This window comes from Amyelois transitella, chromosome 10 (assembly GCF_032362555.1).
Source record: "Amyelois transitella isolate CPQ chromosome 10, ilAmyTran1.1, whole genome shotgun sequence".
Lineage (NCBI taxonomy): Eukaryota > Metazoa > Arthropoda > Insecta > Lepidoptera > Pyralidae > Amyelois > Amyelois transitella.
In genome coordinates, this window is record NC_083513.1 from 2,816,843 (window position 1) to 2,841,793 (window position 24,951).

Consider the following 24,951-nt stretch of genomic DNA (forward strand, 5'->3'; position numbering starts at 1 on the left):
AAACAGTTTCCTCTTCAATTTAAGTTATATTATACATACATACATAAAATCACGCCTCTTTCCCGAAGGGGTAGGCAGAGACTACCTCTTTCCACTTGCCACGATCTCTGCATACTTCCTTCGCTTCATCCACATTCATAACTCTCTTCATACAAGCTCGGCGGTTTCGGGTACTTTTGACCTGACCCTTTACCAGAACGTCCTTAATTTGATCAAGATACGTTCGTCTAGGTCTTCCCACTCCGACCTTTCCCTCCACACTCTCCTTGTATATCTGCTTAGTCAACCTGATTTCATTCATCCTCTCCACATGACCGAACCATCTTAACATACCCTTTTCTATTCCTGTAACTACATTATATATTATTACCAATGATATTATGTTTTACAGTTGGATGACTTGAAATGTCTTCATTCGTTCCCTATAACATAGAAAATTTTCCTTCATTTCACTGAATAAATGGTAAATCGCCATAGAAATCTATATCTATAAAGTGTGTAATATGAGTTGACCGTTAGTCTGCGCTTGCGACTGCAGGGAGTCGACGTGTCCGTGTGCTACGCATGTGTGTGTCAAGAAAATAACACGCACCAAAGAAAAGGGGATCTGCGTCCTTGATTTATATAAAGAGATGTCATATGGCAGAAAATCATAAACACCTACATACATACATATAATCACGTCTTTTCCCTTTACGAGGAAGATGGACCAACAGTTTCGCAAAGATTCAGACCACTTTCAGCTGTACTGTATGGCTTAATGACAGAATTATGATTTAAATAGCGACAGCTTGCTAGCCCATCGCTTAAAAGAAGCATCTATAAAGTTTATAAGTTAAGTCGCCTTTTATGAATCCATGGGAAAGAGACGGAGTGGTCATATTCTAAAGCGCCCAGAACCACATGGCTTAAAAATAAAGAAATGAGATTGCAGGGGTTAACAGTTTTCTTTATAAAGCTCTTACTCTGAGGAAGTTTCCAAGTCAGATACTGGAATCAGATCAGCATTTTCATATTCGATAGTTTCTCACGTAAAAGCAAGTATTATTTTCTCTTCTTTCGCGTCATTATATTGTACATGTACCGCCAGGACAACACTTAGCCTGGCGGAAGATCTTTTTGGTGGCGGTCGAGCCGCTACAATGTTATCAGTCAAACTCATTGCAGCAAGTGCCATGGCAATTTTTTTGGGTTTATAAAATACAGGTGCCAGTACAACCGACTACCTCAACAGATTTCGTGCGAATGAGCAAGCGCAGGATTTTCAGACGGGTGGAATAGGTTTTCAGAAATATTTTCCTGAAATATCAATGAAAATTGCAGACAAGGTTTGATTGAGCGCACATTAAAATGGTCTGATTTTTGTAGTCTCAATACTTTTATAGATAGTGATTTTTATAGTCATATTCTAAGTTAGTCATAATTACTAGTGGATGTACCGGTATATACCGCTATTATAGCGGTAATATATTATGAGGTCCTACAAAAACTATCAATTTACTTGTTATTACTTACAGGGGAATAATTCTCTTATGTAACGCGACGGAAAATCGAAATAAAAGATCAATTTAAATTCAAACTTCAACTTTATTTTGTACTTAAAATAACAACCAATATTACTAAATATTATTACCTATCTGTTTCACCTTCTTATCACATGATGGTAACATGTAAAGACTTATTGTATCATTTGATCACAAATATGAATAACTATTAATTACTGTATAGTTTTCTTACGTAGGAAACCTGTTAAAAATTTTCTGGTGCGCAATAATTTTCCCGAGCATGCTTGTCTTTTAAATGTAGTTTGTAGCTATGGTCTTGTGCAATTCACAATTTTCATGGGAAAAGTGAAATAATTACGTGTATTGCTCGCTGGCCTAAGATAATGCAGAGACTGGAAAACACTTAAAGCCTTCCTACGTAATTTGGACGGACTGAACAAGTTGGTGTCTCCAGGTGGTAACATTCATCAAAAAGGTTTTATTACCCATTCTTGGCGGGAAGCCCGGACCTACAAACAATATTTATGTAATAATAAAATGCACTTCAAATAGATAGATTAAACTCTGTATTGCACCATAAGAGTAAAACAGCACAAAACAGACAGAGATGGTTCAAAGGCGGACTTATCGCTAATGCAATCTCTTCCAGTCAACCTTGGGGCGGAAGGAAACCAAACAGGAGATTGGCCTATTGTATTACACTGAGACAATAAATAAATATGTATAAATATAATAATAAATTAACATTCAGATGTTTAGCACGCATAATTATTTGGGTTGACTTTTAGTCTCACATCGACGCTGTGGACCCTTGAATTGACAGATGATAAAATTACGTTGGTAGTCTACTAAAAGTAGTAAATTTTTTGATAGAAAGCTTTAACTAATATATTTTGTGCGACTACCATAAGACTGTTGATTTAAAATGCATGCAAATCTCACAGAATCAATAACAACGATAATGGTTCATTTGTACCAGTCTCAATTTCTTACCAGGTAGTGACGTTCCTTATCCAGTCACTGACGCGGGCTACCCTGGAGAAGACGACGAGATTGCCGTTGCGACACTCAAACGAGTCGTTCTCCACCCACGATGCCACGCCAAGGACGCGACCGTTTGCTACCAAACCGCTGCCGCTATCGCCCTAGTATGAAAAAGGAGACAAACTTAAAATAATGTATGGATGTATCTTGTAAATAAATAAGAAGAAACTGATTGATTGACATATCAACGCACAAACCAAATCGATTAGTCTAGGTTGTTTGATATGTAGGTTCCTTAATGTTTTTGACGATACTGAATTATAGTAGGATTGAAAAAAGGCTGACTGCCCCAATTCAAGATACATACTAGGTGAGGATGTAACTGGGCCTGATGCCGGGATTTATTCCGTTGTCCCCTCGGTGACAACTTGGAGTTTTGCTTCCCACGGAGGAGGAAAAACTACAATGGAAAAAGGGACATAGTGGAATGATGCGTTTTGCTTTTGTGCTCAATCTCAATCGGCATTCTTCCTCCTCCTGGTTTTAGTCCCGGTTGCATCCTTACCACTCTTGAGAGGCGTCCGGTGTATACCTTTGACCATGACGACCTCAATCGGAATTCTGCACGGGTAAACAAAGTGGGTGAACAGGTCGCGGCGGATTTCTTTCAATATAAATTCATCGATTGCATGACGTATAATAACTTACATTGCAAGCAGAGTCGTACCGCGGCGGGCGCCCTCTGGTGCATAGCATGTCCTCGGGATTGAACTGTAATAGTTTATTAGAGCACTCCTCGTCCGCCAGCACTGAGAGCTCCATGCCGTGCATATTATGGCGCATGTAACCCTGTAAATAAATTGCATTGAAACAGCTCAACTTTTTTTCTTCCCAACTCCTTTAGGTACTTGATTCTCGCCGTAACTTTAAGTTTAGTAGGTACTCCGTTAGCTAAGATAAAAAGAAAATCTCTTTTTACCAAAAACATAATTATCCAATAAATTTTTCATAATCTTTAAAATAATATCAAGTTGCGTGACAGCTACACATTTTTACAAATAAAAATTATCACAATATACTAGGTATGTTGAGGAAAACTGATTTTATGCATGGCACATGTTCCTCCAAGGATTTTCTTTGTTCAATCCACACCTACGATTTGAGTTACGTTGCGTAGTGTAGCTTGATAAGATAAATAATACATTTGAAAATTCATTATTTATTGAAAAAGGTAATATAAAGAAAAACGTTTCGTAAAATCGAAATAAGGTGTAGGACCTCAGGATGAATACGAATAAAAGGAATAACTTTTTCGTTTAGGCAAGTAAGTATCTGCTAGAAAGCAATATCTAAATGGAAACCATTGATAAAAAATATAAATTATTGAAAACCATACATCACAAGTCGAAGTTAAAATAACACGTCACACGTTGAAGTTAAAATAAGAGGAAACTTTTGGTTTTGAAACTAAAGAAACTCGGGCATTCAGGCAATTATCTCTTTCTTGAATATTTAGATAAATTATTACATACAGGCAATGCGTACATATGGCTTTATAAATACGAACCGTAGTCCTTAAAAATTAGGTCTGTAATACTTACGCCATAATGATCCGTGCCATATCCAGCATAGCCCGCGTCCAGCCCTACCGGAGTCTTTAGGTCATTGTCAAGACGGGCCGCAACCATGGTTACCCCATCCAACTCCAGGGGTTCCTCTAGCTCGGCCAGGAGGAAGTCCCATCGCGCTGCTACCTGTGGATTAACAATAAACTTATACTTGATCGAAGCAATAAACATAACCACTTGAGTATATAGGTAGCTTACTGACGCCGTGCCGCGGTTCCTGAGGCATAACACCTAGCTTGGCGGAAGATTTTCCCTTTGGTGGCGATCGAGCCGAATAATCGCTCTCGCTATAGGTTCTTCTTTTTTGTCAGGCGTACTTTAATAAGATACTATAGATAGATTTTTAGGGCAGACAGGATAAGTAAGGTAAGAATAGTTTTGTCTGGTATAAATTTTACATGGTTCATGAGAGAAACAGCAGATCTAACTAGCATTAGCATAAAAGTAAATAACCTGGGTAATTTCGAATTCGTTGGAGTCTACCCAGTAAGGGCCGACGGAGAAAAGCGGATGGATGTGCAGTTTTTTCACTCGTTTCGTGACTCCGCTGCCGTCTGCAGAGTTGCTGGTGCCTGCCAAGATGGTCTTCCCCTCGGTGAACAGGGTGCTGGAAGATTACAATGAAGTTAAGTTGTAAAACAAAAGTCCTCTTTACCGCTTTAGTAAAGCGGTAAAGAGGTTACTGCACCCTAACGAATTTCTTCATTTCTACTGGGAAAAATCAAGAAAAGATAATGTATATATTTTTTTAATGATTTTGGGGGCTTGCTTTGATGTTATGCTTATCTAGTTTATCCCTGATCTGAACCTGTTTAGAAAGGCAGAAGTCATTCAAAACTTCATACCCAGATATCTAATACCTAATGAAGGTATTAGTCCGGGCAGATGGAAAATATGCCGGAAATGATTTTGTAGAATCGATCATCCTTATCGATTTTCGCTTCGGTGATTTGAAAAGTAATTTCTAAAGTTACTAAAATGATTTATTTTAGTATCTTACTTTAGAAATTACTAAAATAAATCATTTTTAATAAATTACAAAAGAAGTTTGCTACTAAAACGCAATAAGTTGCCATCCGGATACGTATCCTTCGTCGTACCTAACTTGTCTTTTCTTTTATTTTGTCACTTTGAATAACTTATTACCGTACATACTTATTAGGTTTCGGACATTGCGATATCGTAAATTTACTGTGGCGAAAGTGTATTTTATTTAGCCAAAAATAAAGAATATTCGAACTAAGGTTCGACGGGCTATTTGGAATAATGGTAGTGTTCCGGGCTCTGAAACTGTAAATCACAGGTCTCAGTTTCAATCTCCGGTCAGTTCATAACGAAGAACTAACTGTTTCTGATATGCCAAAGGGTCTTGGATGTTTATCCTTAAGTATTAAGTATTATAACATATAGTACGTTTGAGTAGGTAGTATCCCATAACACAAGTCTATACGTTGGGGCTAGCTCAATCTGAGTAATTTGTACAAACACACATACATGTAGTCACGTGTATATCCCTTGCGGAGTAGAAAGAGCCAACAGTCTAAAAGTTTGAATGGCCACGTTCAGCTGTATGGCTTCATGTATAATTTGTCCCTTATTTAATCACTTATAGTGGCAATATGTATAATAATCATGGAAATGCATTACATATAACGTTCGCCTAGTCGAGACGAGACTTGTGGTCAAGATAGCCGTTTGCATAAGAACCAATTACAGAGGAATGTGGAAGATATTAATTACAAAGTAGGTAATTAATCAGTCGCCCGTCACGGAAAACTGTAGTATCTCGGCCCCTTGTTTTGTGTTTGTCACATATGTCAACTATTTTTGTCTCTGATTTCATTATAATGCCCTTATTATTTTTGTCATGCCATCTCATTTATCATACAAGCATATTACAAAGGGTGACTGATTTTGGACTATTTTACAGTTAGGTATAATTAATTGATCAAAGGCCAAAAATTTTAAAGTCTACTTTTGTAATAGTCATTGTTTTATATAGTTTGGTACCTTTTGTATAATTAAATCATCTTTTTACTTTTAGGTCTTCAGCCTGAAATTTCGAAAATTCATAAAAATATCTAACGGAGATGGTTTCTCAGGGATAAGATTCCAATGCAATGGTTCCACACGGAAATCGCTTCCATTACAAACCTGAATTATTCAATCCAGGAATATAGTCAAAAGATTGTTACGGAGATTTATGACAGAGATTTGCGTCGGAAAAGGAGAAGATAACTCACCAGTGGGCCGCAGTAAGTATCCATTTCTCGCTGATGATGGTGCCGCCACAGTTTCTGCCGAAGAGTACGGCGTGAGGGTACCTCTCGTGGACCGGCCGCAGATGATCATTCTTCTCTGCTTTCTTCTCAACAGTGCCTATAACGCTGTTTGCTGATGGGGCCACTTTTCCATCTGAGGCTACTGGAAATAATTTATTTATTTAGAATGAACTTTTGTGTCTTAAAAATTTTAGCAAATCGTGCATAGTCGAATTAGTACTACAAAATTAAAAAAAAAATTCTAAATTTTTTATTCATTACTATAGGATACTATATATCGCTTAATAAAATTGTCAAAACGTATGGTTTAACAACATTGGTTGACGTCAAATAAATTACTTAAAAACTAAGTTTACTGCCGCTTCCAAGGCGTCAGTGCAGAAGAAGCGGTAACAAATTCAAAAAGTTAAATATTTGGGCATATATAAGATAACTACTCGGATTTAGCATTAGTATACAAATCTGAATATTAGGCAAGATTTATTTAATAATTAACTTTGGTTAGAACTATTGATAAATATTAACAAGATAATAATTAGGCACAACAGTAGGTCGCAATCGTAACATTAAGCGTAACCGTAATATTAAATCGTTTTCTTATCATTATTATATACTTGGGATTCCTCTTTTGGGCGATGGGATAGCTACCTGTCACTTTTTGAATTTAACAACTGAACGTGGCCTTTCAGTCTTTTGGTGACTGTTGGCACTGTCTACCCCGCAGGGGATATAGACGTGATTATATGTTACGTTATGTTTCTTATCATTATAACATACTTAATATATTTAAGTATTATATATATGCTTTTACGAGTATTGTAGATTTAATGTGTCGTATTGATGAGAAAAATCTCTTGCTCCACCAGTACTTATAAAGTCTGTATGCGAATCATGTGCTGATCCGGTTTTACCACCATTATTGCCTGCGGAGATGCATAATTTGTACAAGTTACTGTGGGAATTATCTAAGGTTAGGTACATCTTTCGTCGAGGTGACGTCAATACTGACTTCTTAATTGCCTTATCTGACCCGTAACCGGTCGTATAAGCGGGTTTTTATCATTTTTTTAATTGATGTTGTGTTCACCAAATCCTAGTCCACGGGAACTTTGTTTTTATAAATTCTAACGTGATAAGTAAATCATTGGTTATCTAGCTGTTGCCTGTTTTTGTTACCCAATTGCAAAGAGAGGGTAAATAGTTTCGCTCCGAGGAGGTGAGAATTTGATCTGGTATTGTTTCATAAACAAATTATTTTAACTACAATATCCAATGTAAGTAATATCTGATTCAATTCTTTCAAATGCTTTTCAATAAAATCATCACAACACAACATCAATTTATTTCAATCAATGAGTATCAGGGATTAACCAGTAATATAAGTTGCATTTTTTAGCAAACATGTTGTCGCATAAAAAGACAGCGAGTGCAAAATTACCATACAATGATTGTATCACCGGCACGATAACGTTTTTTCCCTAAAGTCCTTTGTGACAAGAAGCTGAGTAAATAGGCAGGTCTGACTAATGAATAATGACACGCAATTAAGTCCTAATCGGCAACGCATTTACGCGGAAAATTACAGGTTTCCACGTCCTAATTATTTGAAGAAACCAGCATTTGATATTTTTGTTTTTATTAATCATATCGAAGACATACTTCCGTTTCGATATCAATAAGACGAAAATTCATAGAAAGTATAGATAGTATTCCCGCGCAAATCGTATAAGGCAGTTAATGCGTGCCTTTTCTAACTTATAGAATAGAATAGAATAGAATATTTTTATTTTCAAAATTGGATACAAGGTATCACTTATTGACGTCACATAACTTAAATCTAATTATAACTACTACCGCTTCCAAAGCGCATGTGTAGAAGAAGCGGCGGAACAAACTACACTGCAGCATTTTCATAGGACGTCAATTTACAAATATAGATCTCTTAAATCTAAATCGTGGACGAATGCACATTGTCTACATTAAAAAACATGTATGAATGTAGAACTGATTATGTCAATATGAATATTTCGTCAAATAAAATAAATATAAAATAAAATATGTACATACTGTACAAATTATGTCAAGATCATGTCAAAAATACACAAGCATTTAAGAGGACATTTTGTCCAGCTCGGGCCACACATGTTTATCATTAATATAATCATCCGTGCTGTAATAGGCTTTCCTACAAAGCTCAACTTTAATATACTGTTTGAATTTTCTTTCATTCATTTCAAGAACACTTTTTGGTAATTTATTGTAAAATCTTATACAATTAATCTGAAATGATTTCCCTACCTTAGCCAGCCGATGTGCATTATTGATGAGCATCCTGTAAGGAAAAGATAAACGTGGTCTCTGTGTTTTTCTATCCTTAAGCTATGTTTATTTTTAAGTTCGTGCATTTTATTAGGTTTTTTAATTATAATTAAACTACTGCATTTAAGTAACACGTAATTAGTATCGAAACCGAAATCTAGTTGCTAGGACAATTTCGTCACGGATTGACTCATAGTATTGAGTACATTTCCAGCCGAGATTACAATCAGTGCCACCCGGCATTTAAGATGTCGCCATTGGACACTAGACAGTATAATATTTGGAAATAAATGTCAAAACTGTCTGTTACTAGCCCGCTATTATAAAGAAAGTTTTTACTTTTGATGTTGCCCCAATAAGTCCCGATACAGGGTGAAGTAAAACTCTCTCAGCTATTAATCGACTCATATAAGTTAAATTTTCTATAACGAAGACTACAATTCTTCACTAGGAAAAATTAGCTCATAAAGAAAGATTTTCAGTTTGCTTGTATGGTTGAAGGTAGTATATTTATTAAATCACACCTAGCTTAAAAGCCATTTCACATTATTCAACGGCGCAGTGCTGCCCTGCCTGCCTGCCTGCAATATTATAACTAGGCCAATAAATCACTTGTAATATTATATCATTTAATGTAGACCATTTATAATTTTAGTCTTTGTTTTAGATAAAATTATTTATTTCAAATGAGGGCAACACGGCCCAGTTGAAAAATGTGAAATGACTCTATGAAGCGTTTTACTAGTTTTCGCGAATTGTTTTTTTAATGTATTTTAGAATTACCTACATCCGGTAACTACAGGTTAGTATTTCTATATTGTGGAATCTGTATGACTGATATTTGAATTAGATTTAATTATTTATTTATATTGTAGAATCTAACACTGACGAGGACCGATACACTTTTTTTTAACCAGTTTATTTAACTAATTATTCGATCACCTCCATTTAGCACAAGAACACTCGCATCCCCAACGGACCCCCGGGCCCCAAAGCACAGAGGGTGTAGGATGCAATTCGAACACAAAGACACAAAGGTTAGAGAGAATCACTGGCACATATTTTAAGCTTTTTACTCACTTTTGATTGTTTGAGTAATGGTGTTTACGTCGGCGGGTATAGCGAGTACGCAGGCCACGCACGCGGCTAGCGCGATCAGACTGCGCCGGAGTGCCATCGCGTTGTTACCACTACTCACAGACACACACTCTTTATAAGTAATTCCATTTACTTACGCAGATACATATTATTATACCGCTGGTAGCTTCATTATCGATTTGCGTATAAACCTTGCACCCACTGTCATTGTCGATAAGTAAACAAGGAATGCAGTTAGCAGAAATGTTTTTAATGATCGGATTTCCGTCATTTTCATTTAAAATTTTTGTGTTAAGCGTTTTTAAATGGTGTAAAATAAGCATGGCCTTAAAAATGATAATATATATTAAAAAAAATCTCAATGTACTCGCCATCATAAAAATAAACGGTAAGCGTTAGATAAAAAAATATCAAAAGATAATAATTAAATGAGTATATTTACCATTCATGTTGTAATACATGAGCACCAGCTGGATCAAGATGGTAAAAAGGTGAAGAAAGTATGCGTGTTTATAATCAATCATTACTGTAATGTACACGTTGTTTTTCGCGTAATCATGAAAACTATTCACATCACTAATTGGCAGGTTTATCGACATCATAACGCAGTTATCATCGATAAAATTTGTCTGAACGTTCAACTGGTATAGTAGTCATTGTAATGTTTGAGATTGCTGATGTGTAATGTGAAAATTCATAAAATTGTTTAAAATGTTGCGCAGACATTCTTTTAACATCATATTTTCATATTTAATACATAATTGTGGTTGAGTAATTATAACATACATACATATGTATATTAAATTTATTTTGTAGTTTAACTGAATTAGCTACCTAACCTGTGTGCGTTGATGTCTTTTGCTTTCACTGATTAAAAAAATATGAACGATGTCCAAGATGCAGGCGGGTTGTATGGAATTTGAGTCTTGAGCTATTTTTGTTATAGGTATATAGTGATTGGTTTTATGGTAGGTAGTACTGAATCTTAATTCCATCCATTCATTCCATGATATAGACGTTATAATATGTATGTTTGCTATTTTTGTTATTTATAGTGAGGATATAAAGAAGTGTTTGGTTTTATGATAGGTAGTAGTGGTACGTTACCCTCTTGGGGTCCGCTGTGAGTCCGCCGTCTACGATCATAGACTAGGGTTAAAAAGTTAGGTAATTAAGTAATACGTCTCACTCCGTATCCCTAGGACTCTGACCAGATAAAATGATGGCTTGAATGTACGGGTATAAATACAGTTTTTTGATAGATATAGTGCTTCCTTGCAATTCATATGATAATTTTCAGAGTAATCTTTAACATTTAACCTTATGCTTCAGATAATCTGTTTCGGGGCGCTGTAAAAACAAGTAAATATTAGTTTATTGTTATAATTTTCTTTTTAAATCGAAACGAAAAGACTTTTAATATCATAATAAAATAATAACTAATCATTATGAATACTATAACTACTTATAAAAAAAGATGATTCTGAAACTAAAATTAAATTTACAAATTGTTTAGTTCCTGTATAGCATTAACTTGCGAGAGTATGCCCAGAAAGCTGGCAGCATAGCCGTTTTATTATTATTAAATAATGTGTAGGTATCTTTTCGTACCTATCATATCTAACGAAATTAATTTGACATGTAAATTCATTTTTATTTCACTGGATTTATGTCCTTTAACAATATCACTTGTGTCATTATCACTTGAAAGGACACAAGTGATATTGCAAACAGTTTCGTCAGGGACATAATATAGCAACCGTATAAGTTAACAATTTTGTGTTGTGGTCAAATAAACCAGAAAAGGTAGGTAAAAGAGAGGAATTATTAAATAAAACCAATCATGTGAATTCAAATTAAACTTTAATACTTCTTCAACGACTACAAATTGAGAATGCGATCGAGGATCATCGCTATGAACAAGTAGTGAATTGCAACGGACATCTCCCCATAAAGAAACCCTAAAAACAATGCGTTAAATACTGTTATATTGCTTTCGATTATCACTCTACAACAAGTTATCATACTGTATGTGTTCTATATCTTAGAATTACAATAATTTGCAAGACATGGCCAGGAAAAGACATTAGCTAACTGCGTAATCACTGCAAACAAGGCTGCTTTATCAGTAAGGTATAAAGGAAAAACCCAAATAACTCGACAGAAAATACCACAGAAATGTAAAAAACAAACAACAAATTATATGTCGTTTTTATAAAAAAAGCTTGTTGCTTGTTTTTTTTATTATAAAATCTTAGTTTTGATTCATCGTTTATTAAATTGTGATTTAAACTAAGTATGTACGTAGTGCAATCTATTAAAAAACTGAAATACAAATGAGATTGATTGCTTGCATCCTTTTTCATGAAACCCAATAATTATATTTTTGTCTATATAAAAGAGGATAATAAAAAGAAGTAATTTTAAGTATCAACTGGCGTTATAGGTATATAATAATTATAACTGAACCTCCTTGAACTATTTTTTAAAAAGGTCCTTAGATTAAGGAAAAAAATATTGTGTGTACAGCCATAAATTTATTTTATTATAAGCGAAATGAGACGTATTTTTTTCATAGTTCCATTTATGACCATATGACATTATCCCAATTAAACTTATCTCTTAATTATAAAAAGTTTAAATATATCTCAATAGTGTGTGTAAATATCATTATTATTTAGGCAAATAAACTGCTGCAAGTATGATAGATACCAAATATAAAATATTGAAGTTTTTATCAACCAACTAATTTGACCGCTAAGATAAAATATTGTAACTTTATACAGTACGCATTGCAAACATTTTAGAAATATGATACTCTTTTATTTCAATTAATAGTTACTGAATAGTAAATATGTATAAATTGAATTTATTGTAAATACGTGTAGTTATGAGTAACATATTATTAGTAACATATATCTAAAAATATATATTAATTAATCAAAATAAATAAGTGGTTTCAGCGTAGGTTTATTGGGCAGATTCGAGGCCGAGGGCCGGCCTCGTGTTCACGTATTGACAATCACAACTAGTAAAAAACCTCAAGTACACTTCGATCCATCTAAAACACTACTTCATAATCGTAAGTAATAAAAACAATAGAAATTTGACAAAAGTAGACATATCATTCAAAGCCATAAAAATATTTGTGTGTGTAAAAACATCGTAACTACGGTAAATCGAAATTCGGCGGCTACTTTTGTCAAAATTCTTAACAAATTGTCGTCTATTTATTGCTTTTAATCTATCTATCTACTGGGACTACGGTCGCTCTAATCGATTATTAATATAGAATACTAATGGGAAGTTGAAGATACAAGTTTTACTTGCGATGCAGTTAAAGCCCAGAAGCGCACAACACCTATAATACAAAAATATACCACTCATTGGTCACTGATTAACTTTATGTTAAAAATGAGTGATGATAAGCTGGAATCAGTTATATCGCTTGTTGTCAATATCAATTCTTTGGCTTTACATATATTATACCTTAAGGGTATAATAAATAATTTACATCACTTTCTTTAGCTTAATTAACATAAAATTATTAAACTGCTACATATGTATGTTACAACCAATTTTTCATTCAAATAATGATTAATATTATATGTTTAATTAATCTAAGTGGCGTAATTATTTCTCCCATAAATTTAGCAAATAATTGCAAATCAAATAACAGCTATTTGCAGTATCGGTAAAGTTCCCATTTATGAACGTACATACCTAAACATGGGTAACCTATTTTAAAATGCTGTTTCGGCGTATTAGCGAAGAAAAAGATTTTAAGAGTTACTACGTGAGCCGTTTCATGAATAGGTAATATTAGCTCGAAGGGGTTAATAAATCTCCATAAGGAGAAATTTTAAGAAGATTATGAATAAGAAATGAAGTTAAAGCTTGCTTTTCTTATTGCCTAGAAGGGGTAGAGTGAAACGGTATTTAACGAACGTCTTATTGTTTTCTTACTCTAGTGCGAGCCTACAAAGAGCTTAAGACATAAGTTTCATCAAAAAATTTATTGAATGTATTTGAAACTTAACTTTACATTAAACGTTATTAACTATTCGCCACCTTCCAGTAAAATGTCATTATTGTTGTTTTTATAGCATATTGACTGGTACTTTTACATAATGTGTATCATGTGATTCCATTCCGACAGGATATAATTCTGTCTTCTTTAAACCCCAGGGAAAATAGCTTTCCGGCAAATTCTGCTCTGCCGTCAAAGGAAATTTTAAAGCAATATTTGTATCACTATTTGAATCTATTCAAATACTTCTAAATATGCAATCAGTATTAATTTATAGGATTTGAAGCTTTTACTTTTATCAATTTTCGATTTCTTTTTCAGTTATGTTTATCTGCTCTTATACTCATACACGTTTTCTATCTATGATTAGGTATATAAAGATCAACGTAAGTACATAGGCCGTATTGTCCACTACATTAACAACCAATGTAGAATTTTTATGATTATTTTGATGATTATTATGTGCATTTATTAAAAAATACATGTGTAATCGATTAAGAAATATGAAATCCACACATCGGGTTTTCCATTCTGGGACCAATTCTATACAAGAATATGCATAGTTCTATCCTAAACATCCCCATTGATTTAGTCTGCCGTCACTTTCACTTGTCTTAAATTATTATCATAATTATTTCTAAGATTGCTACTAGTTCTCCTGAAAAGGACGAGTCAAAATAACATTTTTCTCACTCACACGCGAAAAGAGAAACACAAATAAATACATAGATTGATTAATCGTGTGCACGGTAAAGTAAAAACATTTCATCTCGAGTGACAAAGTTGTGATTGAAGCAATGAAAGTCTATTAACGCTGCAATCACTATACTCGTAAACGTAATATCACATCAAAACTGGTAGAATAAAAATTAAATCTCACTAAGAACAGTAAATGTATTTTTTATACAATTATCTACTTGTAAAGTAGCAATAACTATTTACTCGTAACTATATTTTTTTATGATTGTTTTAAATATTAATATCTAAGCTAGGTAAAACTGGAGTTTGCTTGCAACGTTGCTTACAAAAGGTTTAGGATGTTTTGCAAATCCCATTTTCCGTCTTACGGATTAATCATAAAAACTGAATAGCCTACACGGAATTCCTATGTATATACTAATTAACGATAATATCTAGGGCTATATCGTTTTTATTACGCTAAAATGCAACTAATCACGGTGGAATGTAGATCTATCGTTTCACAAATATTGGCCGAATATACCTAATGTCCGAGCTCACCTTGTTGATAATAAACTTGTTTACAAATCATCTTCAATGTAAGGCCGCTTTTTACTCGTAACGTAACGGATACAAAAGCTGTGAAATAGATATTATTTGTATTGGTGTTTATTTAATGAAAATAAAGATGACAATCACTTATCATATTTATTTTGATTTGAAGTAAGTAGGTAAGTTAAAGATTTTTGGTATGAGAGGTCGATTACGTAATAAGATTTGTATTTAAAAAGAGCATCTACCCCTATCATAATCGAGGTAGTTAGCTCATCACTACTCCAAGTATAAAGTTAAGACCGATCGCATTGAACGTGGATGCTTATGGTAAATACATACATACATACATACATATGATCACGTCTATATCCCTTGCGGGGTAGACAGAGCCAACAGTCTTGAAAAGACTGAATGGCCACGTTCAGCTATTTGGCTTAATGATAGAACCGAGATTCAAAAAGTGACAGGTTGCTAGCCCATCGCCTAAAAGAGGAATCCTAAGTTTATAAGCCTATCCCTTAGTCGCCTTTTACGACATCCATGGGAAAGAGATGGAGTGGTCCTATTCTTTTTTGTAATAGTGCCGGGAACCACACGGCACTTATGGTAAATGTATCTTGTTAATTGAAAAAATATCTGAGTAATTGCAAATTCACCAATATTTAAAGCAAACATTTACAATTTCACAAAGTGGTATGGCTGATATAAACAATGAGTACAAAATAACCTAAAATTATCAAATAAATTTTTTAACATGATGTCTTAACTCTTGACTTGGGCTGCGTTTATGCTACTTAAGCTTAGCATAGGATGAGTGGAACGGAGCGAAGTTGAGAGGGGGGCGTGTGCAGGCGCAGGCGTCAGAGCTGGCGGAGCGGAGCGCGGCAGTCCACGCGCGCCATCCACGCCAGGTCGCGAGTCGTCACCTGCAAGGCGACAACATTAAAAAATATAACTCATCTTCTCCTTTTTAAAAAACTATCTCTACCTCATAGATTCAGATGATCATCATTCTTTTGTCTGTCGTTATGCTCAGTTATTTATTCCATAGGCATCCTACCGTTCCCAGTATAATCACGATCAGACGGGAATGATCATCGTCCTCTCTAAATCTGGGGTGCATATGACCACATGGTCTTAGGCGCATCTCGGGCTGTTTTTAAACGACTCCCGACTAAACTTCGCAACCTTTGCAGGGAAAACTAGCTTACATTGGTTCAAATTCAGTTACCTAAATGTGCAGGTTCCCTTTTCAACTTCGGTTAGCGATCAAACTTATGTACATAACTCAGAAAAGTGAAGTGATTTCATGTAATTACCCGACTTGCCACAACCTGGATTGTAATGATGACTATCAACCTCGTGCCAAAAATGAATGTGTTATGTGATCACCTGGTGCATGGAGTAGACGGCGAGCACCACCAACACGTGCATGATGTTGTGGGAGTTGAGACAGCGGTCCACGGAGCCTGGGAACCACTTCTCCGGGATGTGCATGGCCCCGATCACGCCGCCACCCAGAGACACCGCATCCTGGAATAAGAGAAACGCCACGTTACGTCTTTTATTCTAATCTTAAAATCTTACGTAACAGTATTATTTTCCGTGTCACCAACGTTTTAGCCACTTTCAAATCAAAATGTTTTTGCGCAGGGCCTTACTCCCGTGAGTCTTTATCTGTCGCTGTGCCAAATATCATTTTATCGATCCAGTAGTTTTTGTGTGGGAACATTAAAAACATACATTCAAAAACATTTGAGTAGGCAGATTTATTTGGGATCACTCAAAGTCTGATGAGGCATTCGGCGGGGTTGTGACAAACATTGCAATAAGCTTAATAGGTATCTTATGTTATCTTATCATTTCTCTATCTCCCTTCAGTTTCGATATGATTCCGATGAAGTAACTTGACAAGACATATACATATGCCTTATAAAATTGGTGAGGAGCCCAGGCTTTTTTGTTTAGGAATATTTGAGGATTTTAACGTAGAAAATGTGATAGTGTGACCTTTTTACCGAATTTAAAAAAATGAAACTTGTCAAAGCCGAATTCACCCTGTAACCGTCCTGTAACGGATTTAATATGAGCTCAGGTTCGTTACCAATATCTCGTATGTAAATAACCTCGTGAATCCTTAATTCAAGTTCCCGCTGTGTGCCACATGCTACATACTTAATGCATATTAACGGTACCCTGTGTACGACACTAGCACTAAAGTAAAGAGTACACAGAACATCCATAATTTACATTTATAATTAACAAGAAAATGCGAATAATTACTATGTTTCAAAATTTGTTCTCTATCGCTAATGACAATTGTATGAATCGATGCCACTTGTGGTGTCACCACGCCATGCTGGTGAATAAGAGTAGTACATATCAAGTTTTATTCTGTTATTAAGGTATTTCTACACCATCGTTATTTTGCGTTGGAAAGTTAATTGCGCATTTATGCAAGGGTAGCGAAGCCATACAATCACGCCCCTGTTCCCGCACTGCTGCTTGTATAATCTGTTTACGTCGAGTCTGCCATGCCAATGAGACTCCCACTGCATATTAAAAATAAACATGTCCAACGATAAACACAGCCACTTCAATTTTTGCTTAATAATAAACATTTCCGTAAACCTGATGCACATTTTTCGCTTAATAACGTGTCATAATAGTGGTCGTAATTATATTTAAGTTAATAACAAAGTTATAAGTGATACGTCGGTTGTCGCTCACTACATTTTCATATAACAACAAAAGTAGAAAACATTTACAATATTAGAGAGAAAAAACAATTTAGGCGAGCACAATGTATTGTAACCTTTTTTTGGCAAATAGTAATTATTGTTTGGTGTAAGCCTAATAATTCTTTATGTCCCGTACATATACGTACGTCTCACTCTTATCTTGGCGTATTCCCAGTTGCACCTTTCGCTGCCATGCTGCGGAGCGGAGTCCGCTTAACCTCCCTACAAACATATGAGCACCCAAAATCAAGGTTATCTTTTACGATAACTCGGAAATCTGTAATTGGAGCGCATTTGTTTTCCCCGTCAGCTTGCCGGCTCCAGCAGTTCCAGATTATCCCCTAGCTATTGGCTTGTGGCCAGGATGTTAAAAATCATCGATACTATAGAAATAAAGCTTCGTGTTGCAGTTGTATAACTTTGTTATGTAAGTGTAGTAAGTTTAACTGTGTCTGTGTTTAGGCATTCGAGTCTTTTCGAAACTATAGGCTCTGTTTACTTAGACAAAAAGGCAAATATTTAATAAAGACGTGAATTATCTACATTAATGCATGCGTATATGCATGCATGCAATAAAAATTCAATTGAATCCCAGTCCATGACCAAGCCATAGATCTATCCAAAACTGTTGGATCTGCGTTCCCCGAAAGAGATAAAGACGTGATTATATATATGTATGTAATTCTTAGTAAAAGGTATTATTAAAAAAATCTTCAAGATTTTATCTCTGTTCTGTTTTATATTTGTGATATCCGATCCTCGCGTTGCTCCCTTTACGCTGGAATAAAGCCAGTCGGATATCGTAACGCTAATTGCCAAATGATTTCATTGATAACCCACAGAAACCAATATTGGATTCATTTTAAACAAATTACATAATAACTTTATACCAAGAATACTAATGTTACATACAATTGTTTATAATTAATCAGAAAAGTACTAAAAATAAATATACCTAATTAAATAATTTAAACTAATATTAATTATTTTATAATAATAATAAAAAAAAAAACTATTCTAAATTACAAGCTAAATACATTATTGTTTAAATTTGGACCCCTAGGAAGGGTTCCCATCACGCAGGCAGCATTCCCGCGCTGTATTGCAATAGCAATACGCTGCGCAAGAAAGCTGCCCGCGCGAGGGTCTCCTGTTGCCTCCCTCAGGCGTTTGCTGAGCGCCTTGTGGAGCTCCCGCGCGCCCTTGCCCCAAGGACCAAGTGTCTCGACACCAAACGGTACGAACTCGTACTGGGTGCCAAGACAACTGTATTTATTGGTCTTGAAGCGCTCTCGGGCGTCCGCCGCCGCACCAGCCTGTTTACTGGTCGCAGGGAGGTAGGACGCCGCCAGCGTATCTGCGCAAGTGGCGTCCCAGACCAGCGCGCGACCCATGCGCCAGGGTATCAATGACATCCCGTCGGGGCGCTTGCCATCGTCTCGCACGATCTGGGGCTCAAGGGCCACGGGGACGTCGGCGCTGACAAGCGCCCGTCTCAGGATGTCATTGAGAGCAGCATGGCGGGATTGGCGGCCGGCACCCGAGGAGCAGGCAAGACCATGGTGACCTAGGCGATCAACAGAAACCCCACAAGAGGCACAGCTGTGGTCCACACAGACTTCAGCCCCGACTCTGAGACCGACAGCCACGCGAAGAGTTAGGGGATTTAGAAAAGTTCCTAAAGCAGGAGATGGATAGGCATGAAGCCAATGTCCGGACTCTGGTCTGGACACGGCTAATAGTCTAGCCCTATCTCTGCTAAAGGAATTTTCCAAAAGAGAACTGAATATAAAATTAGATGAAATAATACATTAATATTTCAATAGTAAGTTAATTTATTTCATTTTTACACTTTGGAGTTATTTTAGTAGGTTTAAATGTTCCCCTATACATCTGTGAGATAATATTTGTGTTAAATGGTTATTTTATTGATATTATTATTTATATATAAATATAAACATTTTTAGAAGTTAGTTTGTTTACAAAATAGTTATTGGATTTAGAAAAATATGTACAATGGCGGACTTATCCCAATTAGGAATTCTTAAAGTCAACAAAAATATAAAGGAAAATCCATAATTAAAAAGGCAGCGCACATAAAACATAAAAAGCATTGAGGATGCGTTCTAATAAACAATTAATTTATGAATAATAATGAGGAAGTATGATACAATAATTAAAATAACTGAAAAATAGTGTACTTTTTAAGTTTTTGAAAATTTTGCATCATAGAATTAGTGGCTCGTAGCGCTCAAGCGTAGCACCGGTCGTAGCGCAATGCTAACTTATTGACGATGTTTTGTCAAAGAGAAAGAGAAGACGAGTAATTTTCCATGTTACATTTGCCAATAGCGATGTGAATATAAATGGATAATTTCTTTGAGAAATATAACCTATACACACATACTCAGGGGGCGCTAAGGTGCTACATCTATGCGCACACACTATTTATTAAACACAATACGAATTCTTCTGTAATGTATTCTATCCATTATATCATTATTCTGTACATTACAGAAAAAATATTTTGTAAGTTTATTTTATCGGCAAAGACTGATTCAAATTAATTTTATGAATTTGTTTATAATACTAGTTCACTGTATATACATAGGTACCTACTTCTTAAACGTACAGTACTCCTTAGATTCCCTTTGAAGTGTACGCCAGCGTGTGACAGCGGCTCAGTACGCATAAATACCTATTTACATAGAGATTTCAATCAGAGTTTGTGTTTATTTATTTGAATACGCCCAAACGTGGGCAGTGTATATGAATCAATAGTGGTAGATCAACATGACGATAAGTTTCCGTGACACAGTCGGTCTGATAGAGAAAAACAAATTATAAACGCATTTGTTTCAGTTTTTTGTATAATCGTTGGTTTTGAAGGGACATGGGTGCTTTTTAGGGTTACATATTTGTCCATATTGTCCATCTGTACATGTCCTTTCGGAGACTATCCCTGATTAGAGCAATAAAATAGTATAAGTAAATTTAAGTATTATTTTTATCGATTGAGAGTCACGCTGATGAATTATAAAAAATCCAAGAATAAAAAAAAATTATACTGTGTAAATTTCTGTGCAATAAAGATATTACAAACAAACATACATTATTGAAAATTGGAAAGTGGGTGTTTTTATAAAAGAAAGAGCGAAAACGTTATACAATTACTTGCAATGGCTAACAACAAAAGCCTTCTTTTTTTATTATGATCAAAAATTTTGACTGCGTTAAGGGAATTTTGTAATGTAGGAAGATATATAATAAATTGGAAATAATAGACAATATATTGGAAAATAATAATACGAGTAATACTTAAATTAAAATATCCAAAAGATTTTAAGGCATTATGTTTAAAATGTTTGAGGAAGTTGTTAACCTGGTATTTTCTGTTGTGTTCTAATTTAGAAAATCAAGTATTTGTTAAACTATTGACACACTAACTGGATGGATAAGGATAACAGCTATTTCTAATTCTTCGTAATCAGCGTCGAGTGATTTTAAAGTGCTACAACCTGTCATAATATAATGGAGCATTATTTTCCTTGTTTTAATAGTATGAAGTCAGGATATACTTGGGAACAAGTTTTCAAATTTTCGAATAATATTAGATTATTTCGATTTATGGTGCCGTGTGGTTTCCGGCACCAATATAAAAAAGAATAAGACCACTCCATCTCTTTACTAAAGATGTCGTAAAACGCGACTAAGGGATAGAATTGTAGCGACATGCAACTTGCTGAATTGCATTTTTATGTAGAGCGACTGGCGATCGAATCCCCTCCGTTCCCAGTCGTCTCGTGGTCTTGATCGGTAACGCACATATATTGTACAAATTTAATTATTCTATTGGCAATAAATCTCAATCAGTGAAGTTATTCGTTTCTCTCTCTAAGCCCCACCAGACCCACCCGACAGGATTATATACTTGGGATTGTTCTTTTAGGCGATGGGCTAGCAACCTGTCATTATTTGAATCTTAATTCTATCATAAAGTCAAACAGCTGATCGTGGCCAATCAGTCTTTTCGGGACTGTTGGCTCTGTCTACCTCGCGAGGGATATACATTCAGTCAGAAAAGTATCGGGAATGGATTATTTATTTACGGTTCCAAATTCAAATTTTTGTTTTTTTTTTTGTTGTTGTTAGATTGGCACAACTGTTTTCCATTTTGGCGCGGAGTTTGAGTTGCATCTGTTGTTTACATTAAATACAGTGCTATTTTTAGTTATATCATATCTAGTGTGTATTGCTAATTTCATAATGGATAAAAACATCGAACAAAGAGTTTGTCTTAAATTTTGCATTGCCAATGGAATATCGTGTTCGGAGTCACTGAAAATGTTACAGAAGGCTTACGGTGAATCGACTTTATCAAAAACTCGTGCTTATGAGTGGTACAAAGCGTTCAAAAGCGGTCGAGATGTGATGGAAGATTTGCCTCGCTCTGGTAGGCCATCAACGTCTGCAACTGAAGTTAACATCGCAAAAGTGAAGGAAATAGTGACTGAAAATCCTCATTCAACTTTGAGAGAGATAGCCACCGAACTTTCTGTATCTCACGAGTCGATCCGTACCATTTTAACTAATAATTTGGGTATGAAACATGTTGCCGCTCGGCTAGTCCCAAAAGACCTGAATTTTTTTCAAAAACTCAATCGCATGAGAGTCGCTGAGGACATGCTAGAACGAGTCAATTCCGACCCAACATTCATGAAACGCATTGTTACTGGTGACGAGACGTGGGTTTACGAGTTTGACATGCAAACTAGTCAACAAGCTTCGGAGTGGTGCCTTCCAACTGAACCGAAACCGAAAAAACCACGCCAAAGTCGTTCAAAAGTCAAAGTCATGTTGACTGTTTTCTTTGACTATCGCGGTGTTGTGCACTCGGAATTCTTGCCGGAAGGTCAAACGGTAAATAAGGAATATTATTTGAGTGTTATGCGGCGTTTAAGAGAGCAAATCCGACGAAAAAGGCCAGATTTGTGGAAAGAAAATTCTTGGATTTTGCACCATGATAATGCACCTTCGCACAAGGCCATCATTGTGAACGAATTTTTAACCAAACACTCAACAAATACCATCGAGCAACCACCATATTCACCAGATATGGCTCCAGGCGACTTTTTTCTTTTTCCTAAACTCAAATTACCACTTCGTGGCACCCGTTTTCAATCGGTAGAAGACATAAAAGAGAATTCGCGGCGAGAACTGACCTCAATTCCGGAAACAGCGTTTAAAAAATGTTTTGATGATGGGATTATTCGTTGGCGTAAGTGTATCGTTTCTGAAGGAGCATATTTTGAAGGTGATAAAATAAATTTGGATGAATAACAAACAGTTTGTGTATTATTGATCTTTTCCTGCTACTTTCTTGACAGAGTAGTATGTAGACGTGATTTTGTGTGTGTGTATTCCGATCTTTATATGCTCTGATTAAATATTAATTTTTAACATTAAGTTTGACCCCAGCTGGTATTTCCAGCGGCTGAAGCCATAAAGTTATGAAACCATTCCGGGTCACGTCCCGCCTCAAGTCCGCCGCACAAAAGCCGACCCTGAACTGAAAACACTAGCCTCCAGGTGCTAGGTGCCTTTGCCTCAGTTTTCTTTTTATTATAGGTACCTCTTGTGGTGTTTTCATTTCAAAAAAAGATAAATTCATTTTCAAAACAATTTAATTTTATGTTCCAAAACCAAACGACAAATTGGGAATGAAGTCCCAAACAATAATCTGTACGTGTTAAAAATAAACTATTGTTTACAAGATTTAAGCAGATATCACAAAAACTCAATGTGTTTTTAAACGACGATTACCAAAAATAGAACAAGTAGGTAAGTTAATATAGGTGTGATATCTCGTGGAAAAGTTTGCGGTAGAAGAGGAAGCAAGGAGTTTGCACACTTAAGTGATTTATATAAGTGGGCATGTGTTTGTGATACATGTAGTTAAATAAATCACTGGTACTAGGTACGTGAACTACCTAAATTCAGGTATCATCATATATTATATGTATATAAATATATTATATGTAGGAATTGGTGCAGTGGTTAACAGTCTTACACATATATGAATACCCATTCATCTATCTGTAAGACTGTAAACCGCTACTGTAAAGATATAAATTCAAGAAATAATATTTACCTACATACGTACCGAACAATTTCACCTTATAACTTAATATACTTTATAAACAATAGAATAGAATAGATTTATTTTCAAAATTGGATACAAGGTATCACTTATTGACGTCACATCTCTTAAATCTAATTATAACTACTACCGCTTCCAAAGCGCATGTGTAGAAGAAGCGGCGGAACAAACTACACTGCGATCGCGTTCTACATAAATTGTAATTGTTATGTGTTTTAAACAACTAATCATTTTATTCAAGTCGATTTTAGTTTAAAAATAGGTAGCATAGTGCGTAAATGGTGTCCTAGATATAGTTTAGTGTTTGGTTTAAATTAATAATCGCATGTGGAGGTGAATCCGGTTGTTAAACATAATTCCATGGATGTGTGATGACGTGAGCAGTCAGCGTCAGCGCATGTAGGTGATTTGAATAGAAAGGAAATATTGGACACGGAGGCAATAAATGCATTGTTAACTTTATTTATAGGCAAATAAATCGATATTGATGTGTTTGTAAAATAAAAAAATAATATCCAACATGGATTCATTCTAACTTAGAAAATGTACATACTACTCTGTCAAGAAAGTAGCAGGAAAAGATCAATAATACACAAACTGTTTGTTATTCATCCAAATTTATTTTATTACCTTCAAAATATGCTCCTTTAGAAACGATACACTTACGCCAACGAATAATCCAATCATCAAAACATTTTTTAAACGCTGTTTCCGGAATTGAGGTCAGTTCTCGCCGCGAATTCTCTTTTATGTCTTCTACCGATTGAAAACGGGTGCCACGAAGTGGTAATTTAAGTTTAGGAAAAAGAAAAAAGTCGCCTGGAGCCATATCTGGTGAATATGGTGGTTGCTCGATGGTATTTGTTGAGTGTTTGGTTAAAAATTCGTTCACAATGATGGCCTTGTGCGAAGGTGCATTATCATGGTGCAAAATCCAAGAATTTTCTTTCCACAAATCTGGCCTTTTTCGT

At 35.4% G+C, this 24,951-nt stretch overlaps 2 protein-coding genes across 5 annotated transcripts in view; both read right to left on the bottom strand.

Moving 5' to 3' along the window:
* Positions 1-1,567: 1,567 nt before the first annotated feature.
* LOC106140706 (scolexin B) lies at positions 1,568-10,407 on the bottom strand. Of its 4 annotated transcripts, none has more exons than XM_060946226.1 (8): positions 10,259-10,375; positions 9,799-9,908; positions 6,361-6,538; positions 4,571-4,724; positions 4,091-4,243; positions 3,198-3,338; positions 2,499-2,650; positions 1,568-2,014 (listed from the first exon to the last, which is right to left on the bottom strand). In XM_060946226.1, exons 2-8 carry the CDS (start codon positions 9,893-9,895, stop codon positions 1,987-1,989), a joined length of 903 nt encoding a protein of 300 aa, XP_060802209.1. In that variant the 5' UTR covers positions 9,896-9,908; positions 10,259-10,375; the 3' UTR covers positions 1,568-1,986. The 4 variants fall into 4 exon arrangements, with proteins under 4 accessions (XP_060802209.1, XP_060802208.1, XP_060802206.1 ...); XM_060946225.1 differs by having other exon boundaries at positions 6,361-6,541; positions 10,259-10,374; XM_060946223.1 differs by lacking the exon at positions 9,799-9,908 and having other exon boundaries at positions 6,361-6,541; positions 10,259-10,407.
* Positions 10,408-15,852: 5,445 nt separating this feature from the next.
* The window catches only part of LOC106136503 (progestin and adipoQ receptor family member 4), a 46,398-nt gene continuing 37,299 nt past the window's right edge, over positions 15,853-24,951 (bottom strand). The window contains exons 5-6 of the mRNA XM_060946321.1: positions 16,472-16,612; positions 15,853-16,005 (exon numbers count right to left, since the gene is read on the bottom strand). Of these exons, the coding sequence (XP_060802304.1) occupies positions 15,940-16,005; positions 16,472-16,612 (207 nt within the window). The 3' untranslated portion in view covers positions 15,853-15,939. The remainder of the gene's footprint in view (positions 16,006-16,471; positions 16,613-24,951) is intronic.